We start from the raw sequence: 20,975 nt of genomic DNA on the forward strand, positions 1-20,975 counted from the left end.
AAAGAAACATTTCTTATTCAACGGCCATAAAAATTATTTATATTAATGATGTCTCCAAAGTTCAACGAAGTTTTCGCAGAAAAATAACTTATCAGAAATTGCCTGCCGTTTAGTGTGCTGCTCCGCGACGAAAACAAGCTTGAGCAATGGTGACGTCGAACGGTGCACACTCAGTAAGTAATCCTCCAATTTTTTGTTTATAGTGTAGTTTATACGGATTATTCCCAAAAAAATTATACATATTTTGGAAATGTTGAGTCGAATTAGTCTAGAATTGATTAATTTTATGGAAGAAAACCTTTCAAACAGCCATAGTCCATAAACTTCACATGTGTCGGGCTTTGGTTGGCAAGGACTCGTACAAAATTGATTCATAAAGAACGGAACGTATCTACCGTGTTATAGGGGGGGGGGTCGACTGTAATGGGAATTTATAGGTCTATAAATTGCAACCCAATTATGTTTATGCATGACATTTATCAAATGAGCATCAGTCTTGTGATAATTCTTCTACTCCATACACTCCTGCTGTTACAGTTTGCTGATGCAATATGCAACATGTACTGACTTATTGATATGTAGCAAAAATTCTTATTTTATTGAGACTGTTCATGTGATATGACTCCAGATCAACATGCGAGGGGAAGCAACACCATTGCAATACACGGTAAACAGTCTTATTATGGCCAGTTACGACAGTCCTGTGCATTGCACACATCTAAGAAATTTAAGTGTAAGAAAATCTTTAGCCTTCTGCTGGTCCATAATATATTATTCCTATTTTTGTCAGTTTGCAGGTGTAAAAAGGTTGAAGACTGCTGGGCTAAAGTGGAAAAAGGTCTCTATGCCTCATGTTAAAAAACATGAATGTAAAGTGAGATTTAGTGTATGGAATGTCCAAATTCTGATTCAAAGTGAAAGAAGACAACAAGAGAGTGTGGAAAAAATCATAAATGTGGATGAATTGAAAGAGGTATGTATGGACAGACAGAAATAACATAAGACTGTCATGTATGAGTGTGGTTCAGGATTTACTGATTTCAGCTGTTCCTAGGGTGAAAGAGTGGGTGAATATTCCTGGTGTGCTATGCTCTGCATATATGACATTCTTCAGAAAACTGAAGCTTAAAAGAGTGTTGTGAATAAGAAATCCACTTTTTTCTTACGTACCCCCTTTATGGAATATCATGATGAAGGTATACAATCAATCATTCCATCTGATGATGTGAGATCCTGGAGATGAGGACCAAATTTATTTATGTCGAAATTTAAAATATTATTTAGTCATTAAAAATGACAAATTTTTATACTTTCAAAGGAAAAAGCTCGTGAAAGGAGAAATCAAACTTCCTTTCTTGACTGACAATTTCTCATGGTGAGATGATATTGAAAAGTTTTGATGAACATCTGGCAGTCAACTCATCATATGATGAAAATTTGAATGGCTGATTAGAGAAAACCCAGAATAATAAGGACAGAGATCAAAGAACCACAATAGAACAGAGGACTGCCATAGAAAATGCCATTAGAAGCTGGTGCAGATTCTGTCGTATAGAAGTATGGACTGCCGTAATGAGCGCAAATTCTAGCTTCATCCGTCTCCTAACCCAGTGTTTCTTAACAGGGGGGCCGCAGCCCCCTGGGGTTCCATAAGAAGTTTGCCTGGGGGCTGCCAAATTATGCAAACTTTCCTTCAGAATATAATAAAAAGAAAATTAATGTACAGTAGAGCCTCGATTATCCGACCCCCGATTAACCGACCGTCCTAGTTGGCAAATTCAAATGTCCGCTAGTGTTGTGGCGCTACAATATTTGGCTGTCTTGGCTACTTTAATATTATTTTTACGTGTTTTAGCTGGCAACACTGGATCGACTATGAAAGGGAGCCAGTATTTAAACGAGGCTTAATTTTCTAATTTTTAACAATACAATAGTGACGATTATTATTTTAAAAAATTTTTGTTAGGCTTAACATCGATGAAAATTCAACGCAAAGTAGGTTAATAGCGATATACGAATATACTAATTACATGGGATATAATAATATACTACACTAATAATGGATTTTTTCATACTTTTCAATTATCCGACTTTTCAATTGTCCGACCAACCCCAGTCCCCAATTGAGTCGGATAATCGAGGCTCTACTGTATAACCGGATATCGTATTGAAAAGTGAAATAAGAAAGATAAAGTTTTCGTATTTAGTTTTTTTTTTCTTAGTACAGAAGAAATAAATGCAAATATGCTACTTACACCACAGTATTTACTTCTTTTATTCCAAAATAATTCTAAGAAACTATTAATGTTTGGAATTTTAAAAATAATTAGGAAAAATATTAGACTTAGTAGTAGGCTTTGAAAATTTAAATGTTTTTGCAACAGATATACAAAATCTATATAACAAATATATATTATTAAAAAAAATGGGGGTCACAAAAAAATTATGAAATATTTGGTGGGCCACGAGTATAAAAAGGCTAAGAACCACTGTCCTAACCCACTCTGAAAGCTATGCCTTGTATACTAAGGAAGACATCTGTCAAGTCACCAGAGGTATTATCTAATCAATTGTAAACTCTCTCTCTCTCATAAATTAAAGATATATGTAGTTACGCCAATGACCTAGAATTAATGTTTGTGCCAGTTGTATTTATCCATTGTTTGCTTAGTTATTAAACACTTGTTATTTGTTAAATTGAGGTTGAGTGATATTACTTTAAATATGGACATGGACTGCAATCAACTGTATTTGTGCTTCTCCCCACTCAATGATATGTACAGCCCTCCTACTAGACTTTAGTCCTTTACAGCCATTCAGTGACACTTGAGTGGACTTCATGAGTCCGATGCCACAAAAAGAGTGATCTGAGTAACTTGTTTCAACCCACTTTGTTTTGCTCACCTTCAACTCAACAGAAAAATACAAAATTTTACCATTATACTGTATTTTCATGGATTGACCCTGGGTTACTAGTATACCAGTTAAACTGTGATTAAGAAGTAAAAGTACAGTAGAGCATCAATTATCCGACTCAATTGGGGACTCAGGTTGGTCGGATAACTGAAAAAATCGGATAACCGAAAAGAATGAAAAAAATACATTATTAGTATAGTATATTAGTATATCCCATGTAATTAGTATATCGTTAACCTACTTTGCGTTAAATTTTCATTGATGTTAAGCCTAACAAAATTTTTTTTTAAAATAATAATCGTCACTATTGTGAGATTCTAGCTGGGGGTACCTTTCCACTAGGATTGTTGGTACCACTTATTCAGCGGCTAGTTGGTGAAACTAGTTCTCGGTCGTCCAAAAGAATGGCTTTTCCTAAGTTGAGGAAATTCGAGGGCGGAGGGACTTACAGTTAGATATATCTAGAGCGGAACTGAAGGATTTCACAATTCTTCGTTCCTAGGTCAGGTTCCCGACACCAGTTAATCATATTTAGATACGTGGATTAACACGTGTTTGGAGATAATATGGATTTGACTCAGATATTGAATAGGAGACATCCTTTAACATATAATAAAAGATTTAATAAAATATAAGTAAATAAAATTACACAAATGAAATTATTCAAAATAAAATTAAGCGAATGAGAGACAATGGATTAATTAAATATACGCTTCGAGAGAGAGAGAGATCACAAATTCATTTATAATCACACTACCTCAAAGTTTACTTTATCTTGATCATCTTCTGTATTTTGTGATTATACTTCATTTCACGGAGAGATCTTGATTGGGCACAATATTAAAAGTTTCTCTTTTCTTCCTAACTTAACTCATTTTTATACTCGATGGGATACGACTATGGGCGTTGGCCTTATGGAGACAATATGGGAACTTCTTTCCAATACGAGATTCCCTGACGTACTCCCCGAATCATGCCGATCTTTGACTATATCTCATGATTTGTGACCAATCAGCTTATTTGTATTCACTCACGTGAATGGATGAAAGGGGAATTATTGAGGGGTCGACAATTCCCATGGTGGTGAGATTTGTGTTAGATAAGTGGAAAAACAAAGGATGCTTCAACTTCTGTTAAAGGAAGTGGCTCTTTTGTTAGTTTTCCCACGTTAGAAAAACGATATTTTCACACCAAAACGAAATAATATTTTACTTCATAAATTTAATTTTATATTTAAATTGTTAATTAGACTCAGGGACTATTCAGATCTCACACTATTGTATTGTTAAAAATTATTTTTAAATTATTTTATTGCTCACAAAACAAACAACCACTCGTAATTAGAAAATTAAGTCTCGTTTAAATACTGGCCTCCCTTTCATGGTTGAGCCAGTGTTGCCAGCTAAAACATGCAAAAATTTAACAAAAATAATATTAAAGTAGCCAAGACATACCCAAATATTGTAGCGCCACATCACTAGTGGACATTTGAAATTTGCCGACTAGAACAGTCGGTTAACCGATGTGATGGTTAATCGGGGGTTGGATAATCGATGCTCTACTGTAATCAGATCTAACAAAACTAAAACAACTTCTCTCAAAATCACTGGGAAGGATAATCAACCCACTAGAACCTTATTATATCCCAGTAATGATAAATTTGAATTAAAACTAACATTTTCAACCATAATCATGGTCTTCTTCAGGTTTTTTGACCCATACAATTCGAATATGGAATGCATCAAACAATGTGTTTAAATTATTTTAAAATTCTGAACACTTAAAAGTAACAGCTAAAATTTATCTTCTATGTGCTACAATAGTGATAAAAATATCATTACACCACAACAAATAAATAATAAGATGTACTTAATGGTGTAGAATAGGTATCTAATGTTGCTCTCGTTTTCACTAGCATAGCGAGGGGGGAGCAAGGGGGTCTATCATGCCCCGGGCGCCACTCGCAGAGGGGCGCCAAACGGTCTCCAAGACAAACAAAATTTGTTTCTGGAGGGGGGCCTCAATAACGTGTCGTGACCCGTGTGCCAGTTATGTTCGCTACACCACTGCTCGTTTTTTCTCATAGCACCACCTCCATGCATAAGAAACATTAGTGGCATTCTTGCGTTAATACTGTTGCTGGCCAGTCTGGCTTTGTATATTTCTAAAGCTTCCAGGTTACAAAAGTGCTCAATCTGACGTGACATTTTCACTAATTTGGCTTTATGGAGGTTGGCTTGTATTTCGGGGTCTGTGGTGTAAGCAACTAGGATGGTGGTATGCCTTTGATTGGCGATATCATATCCATGCTCCTGTATTCTTTTGTTTAGTGAGCGCTTCGTGGATTCAATGTATCTAGATCACATTGGAATCTGTGGCCTCTGAGGGGAACCATATATACACAAGGTGCTCGACTTTCCTGGTCCTGTCCTTGCTGTTGCACAATAGTCTATATACTGTGCTAGATCTCTTATAGCAATCTTTGTGCCTTTATGAATAGCAATCTCTTCTTCATTCTTTGAAAGGCTGATCCCAACATAAATGATTTCATAAGTTCCACGAAGAACAACCCATATGGTCTTACCATCATGCTTGATCAGAAGGATGATACAAACACGCATTTCCTTCATGTCAACATTCGCCTGGATGCAGGCAGGGTGCAGACCAGCGTATATTACAAACCTTCTTACGTACCAACGTTTATTCCATCAACTTTGCTGATCTTTTTTCTTACAAGATTGCTGTATTCTGTGAGCTAACTAGAAGGGCATGCATGCACTACACTAGATAGGAGGAGATGGTGGCAGAGTTGAAGTGCATTCAAAACAGCAATAAGGCATGGGTACGGTAGACATGATACATAACTTATCGTGCATGTATGCCAACCTTCTAATGGCGCACAATACTCACAACACACCAGTAAAGCCCAATGAAACCCATAATCACAGCATCAACCAATCACACACGGTGGTGCAATAGAACCAGCACCTAAGCTCCATCTATAAAGAGATTGCTATCCATAAAAGGCACAAAGATTGGCTATAAGAGATATAGCACAGTATATGGACTATTGTGCAACTTCTATAAGGCCAAATTAGTGAAAATGTTATGTCAGGTTGAGTACCTTTACAACCTGGAAGCTTTAGAAATATACAAAGCTGGACTGGCTGGCAACTGTATTAACACAAAGGATGCCACTAATGTTTCTTATGCATGGAGATGGTGCTATGAGAAAAAACAAGAGCAACATTAGATACCTATTCTACACTATTAAGTACATCTTATTATTTATTTGTTGTGGAGTAAAGATATTTTTATCACTATTGTAACACATAAGACTAAAAATTATCTTCTAACTTTTAAATGTTCGGAATTTTAAAATAATTTAAACACATTGTTCAATGTGTTCCATATTTGAATTGTATGGGTCAAAAAACCTGAAGACCATGATTATGGTCGAAAATGTTAGTTTTAATTCAAATTTGTCGTTACTGGGATATAATAAGGTTCTCGTGGACTAATCTAACTAAACTAGTTGTTAAATAAATGTTAAAGAAAATATTCTTCAGAATACAAGAAAATAACAACATTGTAATTTGAGTGACTTGTAAATGTAACATCTTCCTGATTTTAAGACAATAAAACAATTAATGACACTGACAGCAGCAGCAAGTCAGTCAGTGCGTGCTACATTGACAATCTACTGACCTTAAAAATAACATCCTCCTCTCATACCAATTAACATGGCTTTATATAAGTTGAGCAAGTTTCTTAAATTTAATATGTTTTTTTTGAATTAAATTACAATAAAGTAAATATAAAAAAAAGCACTTTTGGCATTCCATGATTATTTTACATTGTTAAAAGAAGATAAAATGAAGAAATTAAACACACAATCATAGTAAGTAAAAATAATAAAATTCATGGCTGGCGTTATTTACATTCAATACATAAAAATATAAATACGACTTTTTAACAAGGTTAAAACTTTGTGTCTGTCCTCCTTTTTGCCGTTTTCACCATCAGCAATCCTTTAAAAAGTTCACAAAATTACGGAGACGACCTTCCTTTTGAGGCTACTACCTCCGCAACAAAATTAAAAAATAGGTAAAGCGTCCTCTGGTGTTATTGCCACATTCACAATAATACATTTTAAGAAAAGGAGGACAGACACAAAGTTTTAACCTTGTTAAAAAGTCGTATTTATATTTTTATGTATTAAAAACACAATCATAGGTTTTGATGTAATGCTGACAGTTTCACAGTTTTAAAATAAAAACTCAATTTGTTTTTACAACTTAACTCATATTTTTTTTTTAAATGCACCCTCTAGAGAGGGATGTATAAATAACCTCACTTAAACTAGTATCCCCAGGATAAAATGGCATGCCATATGGAAATACAGTAATACCCTGAACTTATGCGATAGGTGGGACTGAGCGATAACTGCGTAAGTCTAATTTGCGTAAGTCGGGGTATAATTTTGCAAGTTGTGTAAAATCCAAGTCGGATGTATGTAAGCTAATAAATGAAATGTTCTCGTTAATCTTATCTTGTCTTTTGATTTGTTCACAGTTACAAGAAATCGCCATATAGAGTCTCTCAAGTCTCTGTAAATATAACAAATACAGAAATAAATAACACAAAATAAATTGTAGCTATGTGTCAATTTCGCACAACACGTGCAAACATGTAAGCTGAACAATAGTGTGGGGGGAGTGAGTAATCAAGAGTTGCGTGGCACTCAAACAAAAGACGAATCGACAAGATTTGAAAATCACGTAACTCCGGGTTCGCGTAAGTTGATGTATTATTGTATATAATTTAATGGTCTCCCAAGAGAGACCAATATGCCAAACAATCTGTGAAAATACAGTATGAAAGATATCAAAAGCAGAAACAACATTCTACTTCTAGCCATCTTTCAATTCTTCTGAAGAATAACATGAGACTAAAAATTTATTGTCTAACAATGAATTTCATAATTATAAAAAATTTACCTGGAACTATGTCTGGAACAGCTTCTGCTTTTGGTTCTGCTATGACTTCTACTATTACTTCGACGATAGTAACTTCTGGACGACGAACTATGTGATCTGCTTCGGCTCTTCCGTTTAACTGGAGAAGCCGATTTACTCAATCTACTCAAAATTTGTCTTTGACCAGTATTTGGAGAATTAGTTTTAGATGAAGGAGAACAACTGATGGTTTCTGTTTCTAACACATCATTTTTGTTCAAATTTGTGGACAATGGAATGTCACTTTGGATCAAAGGACTGCTTCTTTTGCCAGATTTTAATAATTGATTAATTCTTATTGAAATTTGGCCTCTTTTCTTATCAATGTCAGTCTTTGATGTCTTAGACTGAATCAAATTATCATCATTGTTACTATGTAACATTGTCAAATCTTGACTATTTGGCAAATCAGGATTAGAGTCATTTGCTATTTTTGATTCCAAAGCATGTTTATTATGAGTATCTATGTCAGATTGGTTTACCTCTTCAACAGGTTCTGTTCTTGATTTTCTTAAAGAGAAAAAAAGAAAATATAAGTTTTCTCATTTAAATTTAAATTTAATTGTTAATTCAAATATCTGATAGAAGCCAGTTATAATGATCCACATATAAATAAAATTGGCATTCACAATTACCGTATTTTGACTAGTATAAGTCGCTGTCAAGTATAAGACGCACCCCTATTTTGAGACAAAAAATTTAGAAAAACACTGTTTTAATGAGATTGTCTAAAGATACATTTTATTCGTTTTTTTATTCAAGAATATGACGGATGGATGAATCGATACTTTTATTAAACTGAAATGATCGTCATTTCTTAATGTAAACTCAGAGGTCACATGATGACAGTCGACAGAACATGGCGGCGATGACCCGTATGTCGCTACTCTGATAATCTAGATACTCTAGCCATTCGGTTGAGGGACCATCTGCTTAACTGACCACTGCACAGGTTGGTCCCTAGAGTGGCCCACTACTGTAAGTACTTTCACTGTAAAAATGGTTACCTGTCGAGTATAAGACGCACCATGATTTTGAGCCCCAAAAAGTAGTAAAAAAAGTGCAGCTTATACTCGTCAAAATACGGTAATACATATTTATATATTCACACACATTTTTATTTTCCTTGAAATTTGTCTTCAAGATACTTGAATAAGTGTACCATATATCTGCACAGATAAGATGATAGTTGAATCATAAAAAAAAGACCCCCAAAATCTGGGGTCGTCTTATAGGACAGATACGAAAAAAAAAAAAAATGATTGTAATACATATTTATATATTCACACACATTTTTATTTTCCTTGAAATTTGTCTTCAAGATACTTGAATAAGTGTACCGTATATCTGCACAGATAAGATGATAGTTGAATCATAAAAAAAAACCCCAAAATCCGGGGTTGTCTTATAGGACAGATACAAAAAAATTAGATGAAATTTATATAAATTAAAACCGTTATAAAAAGCGGACAAACTATAATTATTTACTTGTAGAGAGTAGGGTATATCCACAAAATAGAATAGCCCATATAATGTTTTTGTGAATAGTCAAGGTCACCCAAATGCCTGTTTATTTGCAACAATAGCAAGGCAAATTTTATTTTCTTGCCAGATGCAAGAAAATAAAATTTGTTGATTTGAAAAATTACAAATTGGACATAATTCTGTATACGCTATACAGTGTTATTATCCAGATGATGATCTCTGATCTAAACTAAATTCATAGGCCATTGATAGTTTGTGGGTCGTCTTATAGGTCAGATATATGCTAAAACTATAAAACTTTGATGAAAATTTATACCTCGTCTTATCTGCACAGATATGCGGTATTAAAGAATTTCAGTATAGTATCAATATTATGAAATAAACAGGAATGCAATAACATTTTCTATTAATTTGAAAATTTATTCAATCCACCAGTTAACAATCAAATGAATTGTTACTTATCAGTTAATATAATAAGTGAAGGTAATTATGTAATATATATTAGTTTATTATTGATTAATTTCAAGTTATCTTTAATTTAANTAAAATGTATTTTATCATAAAATAAAGTTAAATGTTTTTATTAAAAATTTTAGTTGCGGATCTCTTACATTTTTCAAAAAAGTATCCATCTTTAATTGTTTATGTCTGTTTTTTTTTTTCCATTGAGATTTTCGGAATATGGTCGAATGGATGCGATGATGGCTCCTTTTTACATTTGCACTTCGCTCCCAATCATTGTCTAACTCACAAAGTTCATCCGTCAAACTTTCCATAGTTGAAAGGATATGTTAACCCAACATAGAGCTACAGACGAGCGGAGATACTGATTGGTCAACCACTGGTTGCCATAGCGCATATATAAGGTCAGTTTGAGTGGAAAATTCAAGATGGCTAAGGAGAGATAGATATTGTCTGACTGACAAGAAGTAGATATCATCTGGCTAATAAAAATGTATCGCCTGGCCAACGAGAAGTAGATTTGTCTCATTAACGATAGTTTGTGATTGCCGGAAGTGCTACTGCATTGTAAGGTGTTTTCCTGAACGAACTGAAACGCAAAAAATTAGGGTTTTTTCCTATATTTATGGATGTTAGAGTGTGTGGGGCACAATTTTGTTCACTTAATCTGAAGCTTAACTCCAGTGCCTTTTGTTAAAAATTTCTTAAATTTTGCAGGATGGTTTATGTATTAGGAGGACTGATGTTATTAAATTTTGATGGTTAAAAGTCAAGGGAGTGGGAAGATAGAGGGAGGATATCTTGAGTGGGATTGGACTTAATGCGTTGACTGCCACGGTACTTTTCAGGATTAAGGTGTACAAAGCCAATTTCATTTAATCATATTATATTATTAAAAAACTCATGCACAAATATCAAATATTTTGATAAATTTAATTGTACTTAGGGCTAAAAGCAATTTCTGTAATGACAATGTTACATTTAAAGATAACAACAAAAACAAATACACTGAGTTCAGCGTTACATGCATTTTTTTATCGCTAGCACTTTCAACGAACTTATTGTCGTCGTCCTCAGGCGAATACAGAAATTTACCAAAAGTTTTAAACAAAAGTTTTTGCCCAGCTACATTTTCTGTTAAACTGCAGAACGCAAAAGATTGTACTGAAGTCTATTTCGTTTAAGTACAAGGCATTTCCACCGTGTCTACGACAGTTTCTTCCAAGTGTGGAAAAGTTTCTTCTCGCAAAGCTGATTAGGAACAAACGAAAGTACCTTGCAGAGGTGGAGCTCAGCCTCTATGCAACACACCTGCAGTTCACCAAAGCTTGTGATCCAGCTTTACTCTACGAGCAGTTAGGCAAAATACAAAGTATAGCATCCTATTTTGCCCAGAAGTTAGAAAATAAATTGAACAACAAGCTCCAATGGTTAGCACGTTCGTCGCACAATCAAAGAAAAGTGGAGGTGAATATCCCATATTATAAATATACGGATGAAAACGTTCTCTACACAGTGCATAAAATTCTACAACGGGGACCTAAGCACATCCCGACTACCAACACCAACCTTTCCCAGTTGATTCCGGCTATGTTAGCAGCACTCAAGTTCTGCCAGAAGGACCCTACATGTTCACAAATGGAACTGTCCGTAATTACGAAGCTTGCTACGGCAAAACAAAGATCCGGAAAGCCCAATGGTTTTGTGGACTGTCGAGTGGTAGAACACTTCATTGCCAAAGCCAGCTTGAGACTACTAGTCTCTGACAAGGACCGGAGGTTTGTGCTGTGCAGAGAGAATAACTTTTTAACCAGGGCCAACGAATTTCTAATGCAGTCGCATTCCTCGGAGATGAGTGAGGACCCTACGCCGATGGTATTAAGGAAGGCAAGAAGAATCATCGCCTTACCAGGTGTTTCCTCAACCCTAACGGGGTTGCTCGACCCCCCCTCCAATGTTGCGTGTCCAAGGTTGTTCTTTCAGCCAAAAACTCATAAGACAAACTGGCCGTTACGTCCACTGGTAAACAAACGATCTCATCCCACCTACTATTTAGAAAAAGCGCTTGCCAAATTCCTTCGCGCAATAGTTCCGGGATCCCCATATGTTACTTTTTCTTCTGTAGTTGCTAAATCCACCATCGCTTCAAGTATTGGGGCACTACGGCCAGACACCTATACCTTCTACAAGCTAGATGTAATATCTTTATATCCTTCAGTGCCCACCTTTGAGGCTGTAATGCTGGCTAATTTGCTGCTTCTAAAAGAGGGCTTTAACATCCAACAGGTGCTCAATATATGTGATGCCCTCACCTTCGTCACCGAGCACAATTACTTCCGTTTCAACCAAAAGATCTACCTACAAAAGCAAGGGGTCCCTATGGGTTCCCCCTTATCCGCTATCCTAGCGGAACTTGTTATGAGAGAGATTGAGCACAGAACGTTCAAATCCCTGCTTGCCATCCATTACCCGAGGCTGTATTTGCATTATGTTGACGACATCCTCATAGCGTGGGAAGACACAGAGGAGTCGTTCTTCATCTTTATGCAACAACTCGCAAGTATATATCCTTCCATCAATTTCACTTGGGAGAAAGAAAGCGATGTGGAAGTAGCGTTCTTAGACTTGCGTATACGTAAATTTTCGGAAGGACTACAATTCTCGGTCCATCACAAATCTAGTATAGCTCCACACATTATACCAGCAGAGGCCTTTCAGCCTTCTCGATATGTTAATGCTGCCATTGCCTCCCCTGTCAGAAGGGCTTATTTACTGTCGTCTACGCAGGAGCTGATAAACGTCGAGTTAGATATCGTCAATTTGGCAGTACGCGCTGCTGGCTTTTCACGTGCAAAGTTCACACATGTGCTCAATAAGGTAAAGAAAGCACTGTTTCCAAGTACTACTTTATGCAGCAAGAGAGTCTTCAAAGGTACAAATAGCGTTGCCTTACCTTGGACACCTATCTTTACGCATCTGAAGAATCTTTAAGCAGCACAACCTTGTACTACCTTTAACCCCACTTCCAAGCCTACACAAACTTATTTGTAATGATAGAGATAAATTTTCCACACTTGAGAAATCGGGGGTCTATGCTGAACCTTTGGAAAATCAGGCAACGGGAGTAAACACAAGATATATCGGGGCCACCACTAGAATGCTTTCCAGCTGCCTTGATGAGCACCAAGACGATGTTAGGAGGGTAAGAAACACCACCGAGCTCGCAAGGAAGGTACTTGAGCAGGGTTACAACCCGCTATGGTCCCAAGCGGTTATGCTCAAGAGCTGCAAGGATCAAAAAACTGTTTTTATATGGGAATCTCTCCTCACTACCACCTTGGACACTTGCAACAACCCTACGCTTGAGTTGCCTAGTGTATGGGTCATGCTGTATAAGCGTTTAAGCGAGCATTAGCAGTCTCTAGTATGCATGTAGTGTGAGCTTGGCTCTGCACATGCGCAAGCTCGCACTTCACATAGCTGTCTGCTCGTTCGGTTTTCGAATTATGTTTAAATATTTATTTCGTTTTCTTAACAGCTTTAACATAATTTCAAATTATCTTATGCGTTCTATTCTGCATTCGATTATTTTTGTTTAAAACTTTTGGTAAATTTCTGTATTCGCCTGAGGATGACGACAATAAGTTCATTGAAAGTGCTAGCGATAAAAAAACGCATGTAACGCTGAACTCAGTGTATTTGTTTTTGTTGTTATATTTTAATTTGGCATGTTAGTCATCCTATTGATTACATTTAAAGAATAATTTGCCTAGATTCCAATTGATATTTGTGCATGGGCCTTCATCTATTAAAAGTTAAAATAGATAAAATTAACAATGACATCTGGCTGCATCATATGTTGTCACATTGTCACCACTTGTGCTCCAGATGTGTAAGGTAACACACCTCCTTTGTAACCGCTCCCTGCATCTTGTAGAATGTCTGAATCTGCAACTCTGTTGTTCTACTGTTTTTGGTATGTACATAATTTAAACTCACTGTATAATATTAGTTCATAACTGTTAACCGTTATTCCGGCTAACTCATAACTATTTTTGTATCAGCACCCTGTTCATCACGTTACCATGCAACGTTAGGAAGAAATGTTAATCCTGTCTACATTGATAATGCTTACTGCTCATACAGTCATGGTGATGGTTTCATCTTTATATTGTATAGTTTTAGGCATAATTTTAAGTTTAATTTTAAATTTGATATATTTTTTCACCTTGTATAATTTTAAGCATACTAAGACCTCTTGCTATTATCAACTGATGAGGGACTATTTTTCCATTGGAAAATAGTCCGAAATGCATTTTGGATTTTTACGGTTTTTATACTTGTATAATCATCTTATTGTACACCCCTTTTTGTTTTATTAAAATTTTTACTTTGATTCTTGAGCATTTGTGCCCATTATCATTGGTGTGATAAGCCCTTCCTATTATCTGCCTTATGGTTATAGATATTTTAATTAATTTAATACTACACTAGTTCACACTACAGTGTTGCTGAATTGTTGTCTCGCTGCACCAGAAGTGACACAAAGTGCAACTCACGAAACCTATGACACAAAGCGTGCCATTTTCAAACGCTCACAAATTATTTTCAATATTTTGCATTAAATTCTCGCGACCCCAAGATTTCGCTAAGCGACCCCAAACGGGGTCATGACCCATAGTTTAAGAAGCCATGATCTAACACATCCAATTAATAATTAGTACTTTACAATAGATAGTCAAACTATAATCCAAATAACCCAGAAATTAATATGATTATTATAGAATATTTGGGCTTAGTTGTTTAATGTACAATGATTTATTAACAGAAATAAAACAGAAAAAACAATATTTTAATGCTTGAGATGGCAACTTTTAACCAGCAAACTTCAACTATTTTGATTTCAATGGCTGCCACTGAGGTACACAATATACAAAAATTTTATTTTCATTCTTTCAGTTTTCTGCAGGATATTTGTCTTGCAGATTATTGTCATGAAATTATGGTAGATATAATGTTTAAAAACTCATTAATTACATGTATTGTAGCACAATCATAGTATTATAATTATGTTTAAAAGAAATAAGCTAAACTATATATATATTTAAATTAATATGATAATATACTGGCTCATTATAACTAGCATTAATTATAATATTTAAAATTATTTTAATACTTTATCTTTTGATGGGAAGAATCTGATTCTGAAGAGGAAGAATGATGTCTAACTACTGAAGACTGTGAAAGATTACTTTCAGAGGACAATGTAGATGATGATGATGAAGTTGAACAATATCCATTATATTTTGAAGAACTGGTATACTCTTTTTTCTTAGAAATTTTAGTTAATTTAACATTTTGTGATTCTGAGTCATTTGGAGAATTTCCTATGTTTTTTCCTTTAACTGAAGAGTTTTTAGCTGACTTTTTTGGAATTCTTTCTTTTAATGTTGCTTTATGTTTACTTTTTAAACTTTGATGTTCTTGTTTTCTTTGCTCTGATGGCTTCTTTCTTGATGTTCTATTAATTATAAAATTTTATATTTATTATAATCTATACAAGTTAATTTACAAAAATTTAAATACAGTGCCATGACAAAAATAAACAGGCTTTACACTAAATGATTGGACCACCTCTGGTATGACCATAGCTCTTATCCACTGAGGCATAGACTCAACAAGTTTCTAAACCAATGTTTCATTACTTTCTAACACTTTTGATATAATTTTTGTTCCACAACAGCCAATGTTGTGGAACAAAAATTATATCAAAAGTGTTATGATGTATCATTGAATTTGGCCTTCAATGATACATCATTATGTCTAATTTAGACATTCCAGTATATCCTAAAGATAATCAATTAGATCATTGGTTCCCAATTAGTTTTTCCTGTGTACCACTTCAAGAAAGAGCTCAAACTCACATACCTCTTATATCAGAAATCCATACTATTATTATAAATTTGAAGGTAATTCTGTCTGTCTGTCTGTCACCTTTTTACGTCTAAACCACTGAACAGGTTTTAAAATTTGGCTCAGAGATAGCTTACACGTTGGAGATGGACATAGGCTACATTTTACTGTGAGAAAATATCTTACTCCCACAAGAAAATTCAATATAATGAGGGCGAAGCTGTGAGTAGACAGCTAGTGATAAATAGAATAAGTTTTTTTTCATTTATTACCTTTAAAATACAATTCTAATAATAATGAAAATAAGATAAGGTTATTTAATTTTAATGCGACAAATGTGCACGATTTTCTTTGTACAACTTTGTAAAATCTGGTTGCTTTTTGGTCAGCTTCAGTCTCGAGTCATCTTCGAATTGAAGTCGGTGACGATGTTTAGTTTTCATGTTTGTCATGGCCAAAAATCCGCTCTCGCAGAGGTATGTTGTGCAAAATGATAGGAAATATATTATTGCTGCTTCACTGACACGATGATGATGATAATTGTACAATTAACACAAAATGTGTTAATTGTACAATTTTTGTTTCTTGCGTAAGAATTTCATTTAGGTATTGTCACAAATGCATTTTTTTATGAAATTTCGAGAATATTTTTAGTTATAAATAAACGAATTTGTGCATTCCACATCATGTTGTAAATTGTCGAATTTTTGATGGTCCACCCATTATTTTTTTGATTGCTTCATCTCATGCATTTAAATTTTAAATCGACCGATTTTAGATTGCTGTGCGTACCCCTTCATACAATTTTGCATACCCCTGGGGGTAAACATACCACTAATTGGGAATCATGGAATTAGATTAATGATGGGCTCTGTAGAAACCAGTTCATTACAATATGAACACAATCATTACTGTCTTAAAACACTGCTGAGCCATCAGGGTAAAAATGATATGGGAAGTATGTGGGTCATTATCATTTTTAATATAGTTTTATGACTTCAGGGTCTGCTTGACAATGATAGTTGATCCAAACCACACCAACAAAATATCCTAGACCACTAGAAATCTGCAGTGTCTTGAACTGTTTGTTGAACACAAGCTGGATCAAGTGTTATGGGTGGTTTCTGTGCACACATTGGCACCCATGCAGCAAAATATGAAGTATCTTTGGTGAATGCTTAAGTGACACTTTCTCAGTCAGCAAGAATACAGTCTGTGTTCACTGCAAACTGCAGAGATTTTCCTTCCAACTTGCACAAGCTAAGTGGCTTAAACTGGAAGGAACATGCCAATATTCAACAATTCCTGCTGAAAATCCACGACTGAGTAGTAAACTGGTTTACTATGCAAAAGATAGAATGACATATCAACATCTAAAATTAGATAGTTATGTATTAAAGCCAAATGACTGCCAGACTATATCAGGCTATATATATTACTACTATTATTAGTAATTAAATGCTAAGTAAATTGGCATTAGAGGTAGGTATTAGCCACCATCTCTTGCTATATTTAATAATTATATTTTTTAAAAACCTAAACTTTTTGGCTATTTTTTCGGTAACATACACCACACAAGCAACTCTTATTGATATAGGCTTTATTATAGTATTGGATATGCATTTTGGGTCCTTAATGACCCTCTTCAGTCCTTATTTTTTGTACAGATCTTATCAAAAGAAATATATGTGTGATGTAATTTATAACTTTTATTTCTTTTGATAAGATCTGTACAAAAAATAAGGACTGAAGAGGGGTCATTAAGGACCCAAAATGCATATCCACATACTATAATAAAGCCTTTATCAATAAGTGTTGCTTGTGTGGTGTATGTTACCGAAAAAACAGTAAAAAATTTTAGGTTTTTAAAAAATCCACATAAACTAATAATGGAAACAATCAATTAATAATGTAATAATTAATTTATAAGGTTCTGGAAGAAAAGAATTAACCCAAAGTGGGACTTGAACCTGCAACTCCCACTTACTGTGCAGTTATGTTGTTAGTTACACTACCTGAACCATTGTTCAATGTTCACTTCCAGAACCATTAATTTTGATATAAACATACTCAGTTAATTCTGGAAGTGAAGATTGGACAAATGTCTGGGTAGCCTAACTGGTAAAGCAACCACACAGTAAGTGGGAGCTGTGGGTTTGAGTCCCACTTCAAGCAAATTCATTTCTTTCCAAACCTCTTAAATTAATTATTAAAATATTAATTATAATTATTAAATTTAGCAAGAAGAGATGGCACCAAATGCCTACCTCTAGTGCCAAATTACTTAGCATTTAATTATCAATAGTAGTAGTAATGTAGGCCAATATAATCCAGCAATGGTTTGGCTTTAAGATCATTATATCTTAACCTTTCAGAAAAAGAGACTTTAATGGCAAACATTAATATTTTTAGTCATTTTAAACTACCATCCTCAAGCAAACTCAAAATAAAAAGAAGAACACTGCATTTGGAATGTATAATATAGAATTCAGGTTTACAAAATCAAAATTATAGAACAAACCTTTTGCCAAATGACCCACTGGATTATTTATCAGGCTGTATTAAGGCTAATTTATTAATTAGATATAAAGCAATTTAACTAGTGGTAGGCAATTATGCCACTAGTTTTGATAAATTTAATAATCTATACTAATATTATAAAGAGGTAATGTTTGTAAGTTTGTATGTAGGGGTAATCTCTGAAACTACTCATCTGATTTCAAAAATTCTTTCACCAATATTTAGAATGGAACTTCAGGGTGGACATAAGCTGTATATTATTCCGTTAAACATTCATATAAATTAAAAAGATATCATCTAGGGTTAAGGCTTTTATGTCCAACAGATGGTGCTATGAGTATGACGATCTAAGTTTTGTGCCATCCTCGTGTATATTGTCGGTCTCTGCCGTAAAAAATTTTTTTTTTGTTTTCTTTTGCTTATAATTATCTTTGTGTATATATACATATTTTGCCAATGTAATTAATGTAAACAATTGTCGTGATTGCTGTATGCGCAGTTTTATTTGTGTTTTGGGTGGTTTTTGTGTGGCAGCATGGTGTTGGTGGTGATGTTATGTATAGTGGGGAACCGGAAACCAGGCATTCTGGTTCCTGGCGTTCAGGTGTGAAGGTGTGTCCTTCGATTTGTCTTGTGTAGACTCTGTGTAAGCTGCCACGTGCCAGGCCTAAGCTGACCTCTCGTATTGTGATCTGATATAAATATATTTTTGGTACATAAAATTTGTTTAATACTATATCGTACTCGTCCCCTCCTTTCTTTCGTGGCAATCATTTTCATTCACCCCTGCAAATATCTGAGGGATGATATTCGCAGGGGTGAATGATCCGCTTTAGTTCATCCTCACAGTTTGCTTTTCTTTGAAAATGAACTAAAGCGGATCATCTTCTATCTATCTATTTAAATAAAAATGTAATGTTCATTTGTTGCTACTGATTCCTTTGAAATTTTGACACAATGCTGCATTCGAATATGCACATGTTTTTATATAATATACGTGTCGAAATTCCCCCCACTGGGGGAAGATGGACAGGATTATGGCTTACTGTAAAGAACTCTGCTTCTATTTATACTACTTTAGATGCGGTTTTTATTGTGTTTTAATAGGGTACGTCAAGAGAATGTACACTAAGAAGGAATTTTTTGAAAAATTCCCCCCACGGGGGAAGTGTTATATAGTAATACCTCGACTTACGCGAACCCAGAGTTACGCGATTTTCAAATCTCGTCGATTCGTCTTTTGTTTGAGTTCCACTCAACTCTTGATTACTCACTTCCCCCACACTATTGTTCAGCTTACATGTTTGGACGTGTCACGCGGAATCAACGCATAGCTACAATTTATTTTGTGTTATTTATTTCAGTGTTTGTTATATCTATGGAGACTTGAGAGACTTTATGTGGTGATTTCTTGTAACCGTGAATGAATCAAAAGACGAGATAAGATTAACAAGAACATGTATTGTCTTACATATATCCGACTTGGATTTTACCCTGACTTACATGAAATTATACCCTGACTTACGTGGTTATCGCTCGGTCCCACCTATTGCATAAGTTTGGGGTATTACTGTACATTTATAATAGATACATTTTGAGCCACAACAACGCGTGGCAGGGTCTGCTAGTCACATATAAATGAATTACAAATAACTGCTATTTAACTAGAGAAACAATCAATTTACTTAAAAACCCAAACTCCACCAGTAATATGTAATATTAGCACTAGAACAAATATTTTTAAAGTTCTTATGCCTCTATCTTCAGGTTCTGCAGTCTTTCAAACTTAGAACAAGGTTTCTGATGGATGTATGATGACATTTGTATTTTTTAGTTTCTAAAAGTCAAACTTCACGTGTTGAGTGTTTAAAATTTAGCACTTATATGTACTCCAAAAACATTCATTCTAGTGCTAATATTACACATTACTGCTGGAGTTTGGGTATTTTAAGTAAGTAAATAAATGTATTTTTAAAAAATTAAGTAGCCTATTTATAAGTAAGCTTCACAGATTACCCTATCTCATACAATGATTATCATATATTGAAAACAGTTTCTGTATTTTGTTAATTAACACATTTGGCTTTTCTAGTCAAATATATTTTGATAAAAAATGGATGGCAACAAGCTGAGATAATATGTCCAGTGTATGATATGAGAAATTTAAAAAGTTTAGAAATTTACAGGGTGCGGCAGAAAGAATGTTCTGATTTGGAATGAGAAAAAAAAAAAATACAAAGCAAGAAAGATAAAAAAATCTTTTATACCTGATAAGTACACAGTATGCCGTTGTCATCCATTAGGTTTTGAAGAGTACATCAGTTAAATGGCAACCATCAATGTTGATGCAGTTTTGAAGTCGCTTTTGGAAATTTTGAATTGATCTGTGGACCATGTCCAGTGGAATTGCCATGATTTCTTGCATAATTGCTGCCTTGAGTTCTTGCAAATTTGTTGGGTTGGTGTTGGTACACTTTTGATTTGAGATAGCTGACAGAAAAAATCACATGGGGCCAAATCCGGCAAATGCAGTGGCCAAACAATATCACCCCATAAAGAGACAAGATGAATAATTAGATAAATAGATTCCCAGAAACAAATTTCTGAGAATTCCAAGTGACCTTCTAGATGTATGCGACATGGCACCATTTTGCTGAAACC

General features: G+C 34.7%; 1 protein-coding gene across 1 annotated transcript in view; it reads right to left on the bottom strand.

Annotated features, from left to right (window-relative positions):
• The window catches only part of LOC111629785 (serine/arginine repetitive matrix protein 4-like), a 64,004-nt gene that overhangs the window by 19,145 nt on the left and 23,884 nt on the right, over positions 1-20,975 (bottom strand). The window contains exons 3-4 of the mRNA XM_023373695.1: positions 15,058-15,402; positions 7,917-8,444 (exon numbers count right to left, since the gene is read on the bottom strand). Of these exons, the coding sequence (XP_023229463.1) occupies positions 7,917-8,444; positions 15,058-15,402 (873 nt within the window). The remainder of the gene's footprint in view (positions 1-7,916; positions 8,445-15,057; positions 15,403-20,975) is intronic.

Source organism: Centruroides sculpturatus, unplaced genomic scaffold (genome assembly GCF_000671375.1).
Source record: "Centruroides sculpturatus isolate CEXI.00-Female unplaced genomic scaffold, Cexi_2.0 scaffold517, whole genome shotgun sequence".
Lineage (NCBI taxonomy): Eukaryota > Metazoa > Arthropoda > Arachnida > Scorpiones > Buthidae > Centruroides > Centruroides sculpturatus.